We start from the raw sequence: 14,508 nt of genomic DNA on the forward strand, positions 1-14,508 counted from the left end.
GGCACTAGAAAACTTTTAAACATTTTTGTTCTTCTTGAGAATAAATTTAAACCAAAGCCTGTCTGTAGCCGCAAAGAATTCATCCTGATGTGTTTTAAATTATTTATTTAAATAAGGAATTCACATGAATGTACAAAATAATAATCTAGTTAGATTCAAATAAAATAACCACCTAGTAAAAATCTATATAAAATATGAATAAAATTTGAAAGTTTAGGTCCATTTTTTTCTTCCTAATTCATTTGAATCTATATAACTTAGAAATATATAATTGGCAAATATAATGGATTCAAATTTTCATTTTTCTCCCCATCTAAGCTAAAGGCTAGATTCTTATTTAGTTCTTCTGTAAGACTCTACCATACTCAAAATTTATTCAGCATATAAAAGTTTAAGACAGTTTAGTCATACATAAAAGCCTTCCTTAAACCACACACAATGCCAACAGCCTCCCCAAATTTCTAATTCGTTTTTCAGAGATTCTTTTAAAATATACATTTTTTTACTTTGAAAAATATTCTCAAAATGACTTGCCTGCTGTCCAGTTTCCCACATAGTTGAGTAGTGACTAAATTTATGGAGTTAAAGTTGGTAAGAGTTATGGCCTTAAGGACAATTCCAAAAGTGATTTCAGAGATGTACAGCTGGCTGGTTAAGTAGAAGAATTTAGAAATATAAGGATATTTTTCTTGTTTGCTTTTACCAAAAGTAGAAAGTGTTTTTAAGGCCACTTCATGGTGAATAAACAATACCAAATCTCACTTTGCTCTAATTCCCTTTTCCTTCTCAAATCACTGAATTAACAATGGCATTGTTAATCAGCCATTAACAATGGCTGATGATAAATATAATTAGAATCTGAAAAACAAGTAAATTAATGTCCTTATGAAATAAAGTTTTCCTGTACATTTCCCCTTGATGGTTAAATTGTGCACTTTTCATTTTTCTTTGACCTCAGAGTTAAGCAAGTTCTATGAAATAGAGTTATGCAGGGCTTTGAAGGATCATCCATACTCCCCAATTTAAGTGAATCAAAACTATTGATGACTCATAATAACCTCTCATTTAATATTATTAAAGATCTCCAGGAGAGGGAGATAGGGAATGTTTCCTAGAAAACCCATTCCAATATCCTATTACTATCACTCTCAGTTTTTCCAATTATCTAAATCCTTTGCATTAGAATTTGAGTTCATCTTTCCTTCTTAAATTGGAGACCAAAATCTAAATTACAGCATTTCTACTATTGAAAACAACTGTTCGGTTGTCCCTCAGTGTCTCCCTCAGTTGAAACAATTTCCTTGTTCTGAAATTTTAATTTTGAGGCCTCTAATCACCTATGCCGTCTTGCTTTGAACCCTCATTGTTTTTCACATCCTTCTGTTGGATTAAACTTGGAGCTAGAGATAGTGGTCTAGAGAAGGCTAAGTAAGTACCCACCACATCCTATGCCATCTTTCTTATATATTTGTCCACTTTTACAATTGACCTGCCCTTCTAACCTATGGTTAGTATATTATATTTTTTGTGCCCTAGATCATAATCTGACCATAGTGTCAAAACTTATCCTTCCCAAACTGGTATTTTTTTAGATGTCTCTGTTTATTGAATTTGAATTGGTTAGCATTCAATCACTCGTAAAACTTTAAAAGTTAATTTGAATTCTAATCTCATTGTTCCAAACTTTACTCTTTCCGCAACCATGAACCCGGAATCAACTTATTGAATATCCAGTGATTTCCCTATAATGTAGGCAGTATGGGTATAAGTTAAATCGACCATCATGCTGCTAATAGGGTTTTTATCTTTTATTAGGAAAATCTGCCTCATGTCTCACAACAGAAGCACTGGAGAAGATAGTCCATAGGATATAAAATACCATAAAGTACAGTGATGTGAAACATCTGTGTGGCAGACAGCTGCAAATGTTGGAAGGGAGCTTTTGTGGGAAAAGAATCCTGCTGCTTTCTGTTGCCTTCCTCGATAATGAAGTTGAAGGGACACTGGTAGTTTTCCAGGGCAAAAATTTCTCCATGTGAATCCTCCTTCTGGAGAGACACTTTTAGAATAATGTAGAGTTGTGCTTTCACCTTTGTAATAGTCATCATTAATACACTGGCATTTATTCTTAAGATATTTCTTTGTAGATATTTGTGTTTTTTAAAATTAGTTCCTTTGTTTTGGAATGGTTGAAGCAAATGGTGCAGATGCTCAGATATACTGAGTTGTGATGGAAATCAGCTGTTAAGTTGATGAAAAAGCAACCCAACCCCAAAAGGAAGTCTGAGGTTTTCCATTCCAAATAGTAGAATTAATCAACTTAATTATAAGCAGACTTTTAAACAGGGCTCTCAAATTATTGAAAACCCTTGGTTTTGAAAACAAAGTCACATAGATCCTACCTTTGTAAAGGAGATTCTCTGAGACATACTACTGTCATATTACTGTGTTCCGGGCCTAGAGGAAGGCAACACCAAACAGTTCGGTAATAATTGATAATGACAGGCAGTTACGTAGTTTTTGAAATCTGAGTCGTTCATTTTTAAAATGCTATAAAATTATTTTCATAGCACTGTGGAAAGTTGTTAACGTAGAACTTGGAGCATAGGAAGACCTGATTCACAGGCTCTCTTTTGGCCCTATTGCAGTTATCACCTCCTTTTAAGTGAATTTCATCAGCTATGGAACTACTCAGAGGGAAAAAGCAAAATTAGCTTTTTTATTGTTGTTAATAATAACATGATTAAATTTTCTCTAATGTGCAGTGTGCTAAGTGTTTATATTATGTTTCCATGGGAACTTTCTCTATATGTACATTTTACTGTTTCCCCAAAGAATGCAGTTATAAAACAAACATGATATTTGGCAGTTAAATGAGGTAACAGTTATGGAATTTCAGAGGATAGAGAATTGAATGAAAAGAAAAATAGTCAACCTCACTTAGGTTCCTTAAGTTGTTCATGTCAATCAAAATAACAAAAGCTTCTTCCAGGAAATGAATGCAGAAAAAGCTTTCTTAAAAAAAAGGAAAAAAAAAGTTATTTAACATGTTTTTGAAGAGTGCGATTCTTTTTTGTTCTGTTGTTTAGTTTTGTTTTAATACAAAGGGATAAAAAGTGGCAGACTAAAGAATTTTTAACTACATCATAATGAAATGGCCCCCAAGTTTTTGTTATAAAACTGATGAATCTGGGCTTTAAAATGGTCTGGGAAATGACAACAGCTAATAACAGCTCATACCAGACAAAAAATGAGGAATCTGTTACAGCTCAAGTCTGATTTACAACAAAATCACATCATTTTATCATTAATTTTTTAAAATAGACTTTATTTATTAGAGCAGTTTTAGGTTCACAGTAAAATTGAGTGGAAGATGCAGAGATTTCCCATATATTCCCTGCCTCCATTCATGCACAGCCACCCCCATTATCAACATCCCCCATCAGAGTGGTATGTTTGTTACAACTGAGGAACCCACATGGACACAACATAATCACTCGAAGTCCATATTTTACACTAGGGTTCACTCTTTGTGTTGTACGTTCTGAGTTTGCACAAATATATAATGACATGTATTTGCCATTCTAGTATCATACAGAGCAGTTTCAGTGCCCTAATATCATTAAGTTTTGATGGAGTAGCTGGAGCTCAAAAGTATCCAGTTTTGTTTTCCAAGGACTCTGGTTTGGGGATTATTAAGAGTAAGCCACAAGATATTACAGGTACTACAGATATTACAACTTTTATCAGGGGAACAGACATTACCCATACAACTAGTTTTAAATCATACAGGATGTAGCAAAACAATGACTACAGATTTCCTCAGATCAGTTCCTTCTGAGTCTAGTGGCAATCAGTTTTTGATTTTTGAAAATCTGAATTTAAAAAAAGGAATAACAAAATCTTTATGTGCTAAGCTGCTGCATTTTCTTTATGTTGAGATGGAATCTTATCTACAACACTGTCACTTTTATACACAACTTAAATTTCTTTAAACAGGCCAGGCCATTCTCTGTAAATCTGGAGGCATTATAATGTAGCATTTTATGATGACATGTTACTTTATATTGCCTGAGCCCATTCTTTCTGATGCTCAGGGTTGTTTCCAGTGATTTGTAATTACAGAGCTAAAATATATCATGTGGGTACTTTACTTCCTGTTCTATGTTTGCATTTCCTGCTAAAAGTAAGGCTGGAACCAAGACCCTTAAGAGTTACAAACATAATGTGTAGAACATAGAACAAGATGTAGAACTACAACAAATGCCAAGCAGCCTCGGCCAGAGGCATTTTATTATTTATTATAAACAAGGCTACTCTGCAGATTTGAAAGGAATATGAAGACAAATGTCCAACACCGGGGATCAAGTGAATAGTGGTGTTAATATCCTGTTTTTATGAAAGCCTCCACATTATGGACAATGTAATCATTGATATGTAACTTGGGTACATTTGATGTGGCTTTTTTGTTGTTTTGCAATCTGAGGCACTCCCTCTCCCCAGAGACATTATGTAGCTAGAGACAGAAGCCTCCAGAATAGTAGCACTAAGTTCTCCTACTAGACTTCAAGTTGGTGCTGTAGCTTCTGATAAATAACGTACCTACTGTTTCCAAACTCTGCATTTATTTATTTATTTATGTTTAACTTCTCCTTATCTTAACTTCCCTTAGCCAAGAACAGTCCCTTAGCCAAGTATTCACTTCCCTTAGCCAAGAACAGTCATTCATACCTATGGGTAAAACCAGTGTTAACCCTTTCAATATAAAACAAGTGATCAATTTGTGATGATTAAATGTTCAATTGTCTGTCTTCAGATTAATTTAAGTATAGTTTTTAGACTCCTCTCCATCAGAAAACACTTTGGGGTTGCCCCAAAGTACACAACAGCACTTAACAAACACACTGGACATACAACTTTTTATTAGTGACTTGTCTAATCAACTCTTTGAAATTATTTTTCTAGCTAAACAGAATATATCAGAGGCTACAACCACCGAACTGAATATGCTTGCAGAAACTGCCTCACCCACTTTATCAGAACTACAAATGGGACCCGACAGAGCTACACCAATCGTCCCTTTAATCACTGAATTACCTGTCATTACAACAAAGTTCCCTCCTGTGGGAAATATAGCCAATTTTGAACAGAAAGCCACAGTTCAGCCTCTAACTATCACACACAGAATAGCCACAGAATCACCCACGCCCGATGAGAGCACTAAGAAGCCTTGGGATATGGACTATTACTCACCTTCTGCTTCAGGACCTCTTGGAAAGCCAGACATATCTGAAATTAAGGAGGAAGTGTCCCAAAGTACAACTGTCATCTTCCATCATGCTACTGATTCATTCGATGGTGTCAAGGAAGATATACAACTACGAGAATCAGTTACACAAATTGAACAAATAGAAGTGGGTCCCTTGGTAACATCAATGGAAATCTCAAAGCACATTCCTTCCAAGGAATTCACTGTACCTGAAACGCCATTTGTATCTACAACAATGACCCCGGAATCCAAAACTAAAAAGAAAGCAGTAAGCACAGTCTCTGAATCAGTGACCACAAGCCACTTTGGGTTCACCTTGGGAGAAGATGATGGTGAAGACAGAACATCTACAGTTAGATCTGGTCAGAGTACCTCGGTCTTTAGCCAAATACCTGAGGTCATTACAGTATCAAAGACTTCAGAAGACACCACCCGCACTCAGCTAGAGGAGGTGCAGTTAGTCTCAGCATCGACGAGTTTTTCACCTGTAACTATGCCCAACAGTGATGGGTCATCCATGGACCACTGGGAAGAGAAACAAACTAATGGTAGGATAGCTGAAGATTTTCTTGACCAGTATATGTCCACCACACCTTTCCCATCACAGCGTCATACTGAAGTAGAATTGTTTCCTTATTCTGGTGATAAAAGACTAGTTGAGGGAACATCCACAGTTATTTATGCCTCTCCACAAACAGGAAGAGAAAGAACAGAAACACTAAGACCAGAGATGAGAACAGTTACTTATACAGATGATGAAATACAGGAAAAGATCACCGAAGATTCATTTATAGGAAAAATAGAGGAAGAAAGCTTCTCTGGAATGAAGTTCCCTACAGCTTCTTCAGAGCAAATTCATCATACAGTGTATTCAGTGGGAATGACCAAATCTTTTGATTCCCCAGCCCTGACAACAACAAAGCTAAGTGTGGCACCGGCGGAGGCAACAGGTGTGGAGAAAGACTTTACGACAACTCCAAATGGATTAGAAACAGATGGCTATCAAGATACCACAAAGTATGATGAGGGTATTACAACAGTGCATTTGACTCAAAGCACTTTAAATGTGGAGGTGGTTACTGTATCAAAATGGTCATTGGATGAAGATAATACAGCATCAAAGCCTTTAGGGTCCACAGAACATGCAGGCTCTCCAAAATTGACCCCTGCCTTACTCACCACTATGGGAGTGAGTGGAAAGGATAAAGAAATCCCAGGTTTTACTGAAGATGGAAGAGATGAGTTCGCTCGTATCCCAGATAGTACTCAAAAGCCATTAGAGTTTACTGAGGAAGACACAACAGACCATAAAAAATTCACAGTCAGATTTTGGCCAACTACATCAATTGGCATCACAGAAAAGTCAACTTTGAGAGATTCTACGACTGAAGAAAGAGTTTCTCCTATCACAAGCATGGAAGGCCAAGTTGTTCATGCAACCATAGAGGGAAGTGCTTTGGATGAAGGAGAAGATATGGATGTCTCTAAGCCTGTATCTACTGTCCCCCAATTTACACACACTTCAGATGTGGAAGGATCAGCATTTTTTAATTATAGTAGCACCCAGGAGCCTACTACTTATGTAGACACTTCCCATACCATTCCTCTTTCTGTAATTCCCAAGACAGAATGGGGAGTGTTGGTACCTTCCATTCCATCAGAAGGTGAAGTTCTAGGTGAACCCTCTCAAGACATACATGTCACTGATCAGACTCACTTTGAGGCTACTATTTATCCTGAAACTATAAGAACAACAACAGAAATTGCACAGGAAACAACTCAGGAAGAATTTCCATGGAAAGAAGAGACTCCAGAGAAACCAGTTCCTCCTCCCAGTTCTACAGCTGACACAGCCAAGGAGACAACAACACCCTTGGATGAACAAGAGAGCGATGGGTCAGCATATACAGGCTTTGAAGACAGATTGGTGATAGGTTCCGAGGGAGTCCCAGTTTTAGAAACAACTCCAACTGGAAAAATTGAGCAGAGTATGTCTTATCCACCTGGTGCTGTCACTGAGCCCAAAGCAAAAACAGATGGTGTGGTAACACTAATACCAAGCATGGGGCCAAAGGTATCTTTAAGCCCAGGGCCTGAACAAAAATATGAAACAGAAGGTACCAGTCCAAGGGGATTTGTATCACCTTTTAGCACCAGTGTTACCTGGCTTATAGAAGAAACCACTACTGAGAAAATAGAGAAAACATCCCTAGATTATACAGATTTAGGCTCAGGATTATTCGAAAAGCCCAAGGCCACAGAACTCCCAGAATTTTCAACAGTTAAAGCCACGGTTCCAGGTGATATCACTACTGCTTTCAGTTCAGTAGACAGACTTCACACATCTTCAGCATCCACTGAGAAGCCGCCTCTCATTGACAGAGAACCTGATGAAGAAACAACCAGTGACATGGTAATCATTGGAGAATCAACATCTCGTGTTCCTCCCACTACCCTTGAGGATATATTAGCCAAGGAAACAGAAACAGATATTGATAGAGAATATTTCACAACTTCAAGTACTCCTTCTGCCACACAGCCAGCAAGACCACCCACTGTGGAAGGCAAAGAAGCCTTCAGACCACAGGCACTTTCCACTCCAGAACCCTCAGCAGGGACAAAATTCCACCCTGACATAAATGTTTATATTATAGAGGTCAGAGAAAACAAGACAGGTAAGTCTTTGCTTTCTAGACATAGCAGTCAAGGCAACCAGCATTTTATCTTGAAAATTACTTTTGGAAAAAAAATATCAACATGCCAAATGCTGCCAGTAGAAGATAACTGGAGTGTGAAAAAATTCTGTTTTAGCTTCATGTATTTGTACAAGAATTGGAAGAATATGTTAAACAATTGGAAGAATGTTAGATATTATTTTATTTTAAAAGTCATAAGAAGCCCTGCTTTGTCATCTAATATAACCAAATCATCACTGTTACATCACTTCAGAACATGCAGAACAAAATGTTTTAATTTCAGTGTCTTTCCATGTGTTACTACTCAAGTGTAGTACTAGACTGTGTTAACATTCCATTGGTCTTTAACTATTAACCTTCAGTACTTACACTGTGGACAGCTAAAACCGTATTGCATATGCCTAGGGCTGATAAAAAGACATCTAAAGGTTTGTTTTGGGTTTTCTCTTCCATGATTTGCAGGTTTATTATACAACTTTTGGGGTGGGTAATGTGGGTCTGTAGTTTAAATGTTATTTTAAAGAAAGTTGAACGTATTTTCAAGCTGTAGTCTTTGGGTATTTTAATGAGGCTTTACATATTTAGAACAAATACCAATCTAGCTCAGTTCTAGGAAATGCTGTCATCTATTGTGTCAAATATAATTTCAGAAAGTGGATATGTCAGCATTACTTCTGTTCCCTAAAAACCAGGCTGTAATTTTATTTATTTTATGATTTAGTTATTTTGTCTCTAGGAGTATTCACAGTGCCTTCTATTCTGTTCAAATATTTTATACATCTCTCTGGCAAAATTCTTAAAAGCTGTTTCTTTACATTGATTAATACTTGCAATTTTTATCATCAAACATAACTTATTCCTTCCTAAAGGTCAGTCAACTGTATCTTCTAAATTCAGTAAGCTGAATTGCGAATACATAGTGTATGCAATTCAATAGATCTATTCAGGTTTATTTGTCTTTTTTTAATTTAGAAGATCATTGATTTTAGTTAAGTTGCTGTGTTTTAGTTTTAATATGTGGATTAAAGGAATAAATACTCATTTTTCCTTGACCTGGCTCTGAGAAGTCAGGCTAGAAGAATGATCTTGAGCAGGTTTTCTCTCTTAATGTTGGGCTATACCCCTCAAGGTGTCATTTTTCTTAAGAGGGATGCTACCCTCATTAGCCTGCTCAGGGGTGCACCTGTTGGGAACACAGGTGGCTCTAATGTCAAGTCAGCTGGCTTCCAGTGCTGTTAGATGGTAACTTGGCTTCTATCACCCAGAACTTTCTCAGTGTAAAAGTTCATGTGGGGCAGTGAACAGTAGAGGAGAGAATACACTCCCAGAATATTGACGTTAATCTCCACTTCCCAATACCGTTGAACCAGGCCAGGATTGGAGCATTATTTTCCTGGTAATAATGCTGTTTCTTGGAAACCATAACATATTTCTTCTCTCTTACATTCCTCTTCCGCCTCTTGGAGCTGGAGTTGGAGAGAGGAGGCGAGCTGCCAAGTAGTGGGAATGAGGATTCCTGTTAGTAGGGTTGGAAAAGTGACAAGAAGATATTACTGTGAAAAAGAAAGAATTGAAGAGAAGCATAGGGATTACTATGAACGCTTAATTTGAGAATTAAAAAAATAATACTTGAATGACTAACTATACAGAAGTTTTTCCCAATTTAGATTACTCTCTTGTTAGTGTAGACACTACATTGAATCAAATGATATAGAAAATAGTAAAAAAATGTTCTGCATTTAAAAACTCTTCTAAATGGGAAACTGCGTTCAGGTGAGGGTGATCAAATTACAAAATGGAAAAAGTGAAAGTCAATCTCCGTGGAAGAATTGGCAGTCATCTGGGAAAAACAAAATCTAAGTTTATAAATGCTTACTTGAAATGGAGGGTCTGAGTAACCTAACTCAGAAACCATTTATACAAAGCGTGTATTTTTATCTGAATTGTCAGCTTAATTCAGCTGGGTCTGGGAAACACAACTAGGTGTTTCCTCCTCTTTCTTCCACTTTTAAAACATGTGACCATGATTTCCCTTCAAACTAATTTTCATTCAGCGTTTATAACAATGGGTCAGAAAACTCTGTGGAAAGGGAATACTTGGTTATCTCCTTCGGCACGGGGTTCCAGTGAGTGGCGCGGGGTCTGGGGGTGAGGATAGGACATGTCTCTATCTAGTTCCCTCCCTCCACCTCTCTCTCTTTCCCACCATCCCAGCCCCCTCATCTATCTGGCTTTTCCGTGTGCTTTATACATGCCATTCTCCTTAAGAATAAAAACACTGTTTATTGTCTTGATAAGACAATGAGGTTGACTCAGATCCAACTGCTTTACTTATACTCATTTGTTTCCTATGAAAAATTTAATTTTTCAAGGATTTTTCATTTTGACAAGGGCAAACCCTAAAGCAGATGTTAAATTAATGAGTTTTAGGGCAGGTGTACATTAATAAGGAAAAATACATATGTGCCTGGAAAACCAACCTTTTTATGTATTAAGGCACATTTTTCCAAGCTGGAAAATCCTTGGTACATGTACAAATTTATATAAATCTATTCATAAACATAAAATTGAACTCTACACATACTCTATATTCAAGTAAGCAAAAATACCACGCATGCTACACTAAACCAAGGCATTCATAATTTTTTTGCTACACTCAGCCACTCATAAATCTTGATTTTTTAGAAAAAATTTTACTATTATGAAACAAAACATGCTATGCAGGACATGTTTATGTTATAATTGTTCCAGTGGATCTTAATAGCAACTTAGGGTGCTATTGCTAGAGAGCAACTGTAGTTAGCAGTTAAACAAAATCTGAAGGAACTTTTCAGCTCATAAAACTTTTATGAGCTGAAAAATGCTATAGGGTGGGTTTAACAGTGGTTCAGGGGATACTGGAAATATGACTCCTGTCTATTTCAGGAGTGATTTGCACACCTGCATTTGAAAAATTATTGAAAGGTTTTCTTTGTGAACATATATGAAGTCTATAGAGTTTAAAGGCATAGGAAGAGTTTTATCAATTCTGGACTTTTTTTCCTTTTTTTTAAAGAATGCTCCTCGAAATCATCTGAAATGTCACAAGTTAGTGTAACAGGATTCTGAATGTTTTTAAAAGCTGATATACTGTACCTTTAACTCAGAGAATAATGTGGAAGTGTACAGATATTAAATTTAACATTATTATGCAAATGTTCATGGTTATAACCTTAAAATAGGTGGCTTATTAGTTTTTTTAAACAAGTTTTAAACAAGTGTATACTACATACTATTTCTCAGGCCTGCTTGTTATTATTTTCTTGCCAGGCGTTCCTTTCTGCTAGTTTTATAATGTGTATCTATCCAAATCTAAGTGTAAGACAGGTATTAAGCCAATATTAAACTAAAATGGTATATATATATTAAATATTGATAAAATTATTAATGAAATGGCATTAAAGATTAATGAGATTTTGAGAAGAATAATTTTGGCCTCTAAATTAGAGTTCATTTTACTCTGTTTCCTTATTGAGAATTATGGTACTTTATTGCTGACATCATTCAGAAATAATTCCCATATGATTAATCCCATCTGCAATTTTGTTTGTACACTTGAGAAATGTATATAGAGATAAAGATTTATTTTCTGAATATGATGCTGTTGAGGAGAGGGTAAAGAATAAGGGACGTTAGTTCTGAGAACAGGGGATATCTGGGTAAACGCCAATATTTATACCATTGATTGTACGGCCATCATTTTTTAAAAGGTAATATTAGCCCAAGATAGCCTCATATAATTTTTTAAAATCACATTTTTCATTTTTATAGAATTTATTATGTAGGAAAATTATTTTCAGAGTTTTAATTACAGGATCAGATTCCTTTCTTCAAATAAAATGTTATTCAGGGCCTCTATATTTTGAGTAGATAAAAAGAGTGGCTGTTCCGGTTAGTGTTTGAGGGGGATATCAGGAGGCCCACTTTCTTGGGACCTCTGCCTCACCCCCAGTGACAGTTTCTAAAGTAACGTGCCTCAGAACACAGCTAGAAAGAGAATGATAACATGTAGGTAATTCAAAATAAGCAGCAACATTTAATTCCTGAATGAATTGATTTTTTAAAGTAAAAACATTTTCTAAATTGGCCTAATTATCCATCTATCACTATAATGATACACATTTATTAACTTTTACCTTTGAATAACTCTGTATGATCCCGTATAAAACAAATTAAGCAAATCTAGCTTCAATCTTATTGATAACTATGTGTAAACAAAATCATAGATAATTACATGTCAGAGTATGTGCAGAGCAAAGTCATCAAGCACACACTTAGAGCTTGATACTTTCAGACCACTTTTTACATATTTTATCATGTTTAAACCTCAGAGATAATTTGTGAGGCAAGTAGGGAAAGTATCGCAGATGGGCAAACGGAGGCACACTGGGTCTGACACTTTGGCACTGGTCTATGTCTTGGCGCTCCTTGGAGCATTTTTGCAGTGAGGCAATTCTCTCCCCTGATGAACTCATAGGAATAATGACTCTCTATTGGCTCAGGTGCCAGCCTGTCCATCAATTTCTGAAAGAACATAGACTCTGGAAAGACTGGCTTCTTGCTGGCATTCTATTGGTTTTAAAGCAGATGGCTTATATTTAGTTTGCTGCTAATATGGGACACTGTGTATGCTATTCAGATACCTGCTATGGCAAGAGAACAGCATGCTGAAATCAGTAGCTCTGATTCTGGGCTGTTTCTCTCCTGCAGAATTTTGGAGCACTTCCCTGAAAGTGGATGGATGGGGCGGGTGCCTGCACATTTGAGTGGTTCCCTTTGCTGGGCTCCAGCTGTGGCTGCCTTCCAGAGAAGCACATTTTTTTCTGCAGGGAATTAGGATGGCTTCCCCCATTTCTTCTTGGCTGTCTAGAAAAGGATTGAGTTCTTCTATTAGTCAAACAGTGAAAAAAGAAGAGACTGTCTATCTTCCTTTCGCTTCTATAGTAGGAAAAACAGAATTGACCTTAATGTTTCTAAATTAGTAATGAGCTTAACACTGCACTACAGACCAAAAGTTACCTTTTTACAAAGTCCTCCTAAGTGAAATATTTTGTATGTATAACACATACGGTCCCATAGAGACACACATACAAACATACATAGAGTCTCAATTTTTTAAAGCTTTTTTTAAAAAAAAATTTATTTTATTTAATTTATTTTTGGCTGTGTTGGGTCTTTGTTGCTGCACCCGAGCTTTCTCTAGTTGCCTCGAGCAGGGGCTACTCTTTGTTGCGGTGCGCAGGCTTCTCATTGCGGTGGCTTCTTTTGTTGCGGAGCACGGGCTCTAGGTGCGCAGGCTTCAGTAGTTGTGGCTCGCGGGCTCAGTAGTTGTGGCTCTCGAACTCTAGAGCGCAGGCTCAGTAGTTGTGGCGCACGGGCTTAGTTGCTCCGCAGCATGTGGGATCTTCCCAGACCAGGGCTCGAACCCGTGTCCCCTGCATTGGCAGGCGGATTCTTAACCACTGAACCACCAGGGAAGCCCGACTCTCAAATTTTTAAGTGCTCTATAAATATTTTATTAACCCACTAATCTCAAGGAAAAATTTAAGAAATTGAAATTGTATTTCTCACAGGTTGAGTTTTACTAATAAAAGAGATGTTCCATAGATAGCTAAAAGGAACTTGTTGTCTTCTTCCTAACGTGAACCAATACCTATTCTTTCTGAAAATGGCATTTGCAATTACAAGTTGCTATTATCAAAACTACTACTGAGGTAGGGCGTTAACCAAAGGCAGGTACCACTTAGTTCTTATTGGCAGTGACCTCTAGAGAAAGGCATACACTGTCTTCCAGCAGAGTGCAGTCAATCAAGGGTTCTCTTCAGGTAAAGCTACAACATGCCTTGTTCTTTAACAGAATTAAAAGGGGCACAAACAAATAAATAAACATAAACCGTAGGCCCTGCTCCCAAGGATTTTAAGTGCATTTTGGGGAACCAGTATTAACACAATCAAATATAATTGCAGTACAGAAACACATAATTACACACTTGGTATGAGGTACTAATTGTGAATGGCAGATGAGGTCAGCAAAGAAGGAATCAATGAAGGCAGGGGATTCAGAGAATAGTTCATGAGGAGGAAGATATATAAGTTAGTCCTTGTTGGAGGGGTAGATCAAAAATAAATTACCAGAAACTGGTTATTAGCCGATTGCTTCCCAATAGAAGCTCACCAGTGGGGCTAAGGAGCCCCAAGTACAATCAGGCATTTTTCCAGATAGGGCTGGGATGACAGAGTGGGCGTCCCTCCTTCAGAAGATGAATGCCTTCTTAGGATTCACCTAGAAACCTATACAGATTCATGGATACCAGAGATATTCAGGCAACTTCCTCAGGAGGGATTGTTCTCACATTTTTCTGTTTTTTAATGATTGATACTTTTTGATAAAGATAGTGTCTTCTGTAAGTTAAATACGTTGAACTTTTCAAAATACATCCCTATGAAGTATCACGGTTCAGAGTTACACACTTGTAAAGTTAAATGACAGAAAACTACTTTTTA

At 36.9% G+C, this 14,508-nt stretch overlaps 1 protein-coding gene across 2 annotated transcripts in view; it reads left to right on the plus strand.

Annotated features, from left to right (window-relative positions):
- Positions 1-14,508, plus strand: part of VCAN (versican) — a 113,140-nt gene that overhangs the window by 43,929 nt on the left and 54,703 nt on the right. Inside the window, exon 7 of one of the 2 annotated variants that reach the window (XM_029217545.1) lies at positions 4,966-7,944. The exons of the other annotated variant lie outside the window; for it this stretch is intronic. Coding sequence (XP_029073378.1) covers positions 4,966-7,944 — 2,979 coding nt within the window. The remainder of the gene's footprint in view (positions 1-4,965; positions 7,945-14,508) is intronic. 2 annotated transcript variants of the gene reach the window in all.

Source organism: Monodon monoceros, unplaced genomic scaffold (genome assembly GCF_005190385.1).
Source record: "Monodon monoceros isolate NGI ecotype Baffin Bay Population unplaced genomic scaffold, NGI_Narwhal_1 Super_Scaffold_12, whole genome shotgun sequence".
Taxonomy (NCBI): domain Eukaryota; kingdom Metazoa; phylum Chordata; class Mammalia; order Artiodactyla; family Monodontidae; genus Monodon; species Monodon monoceros.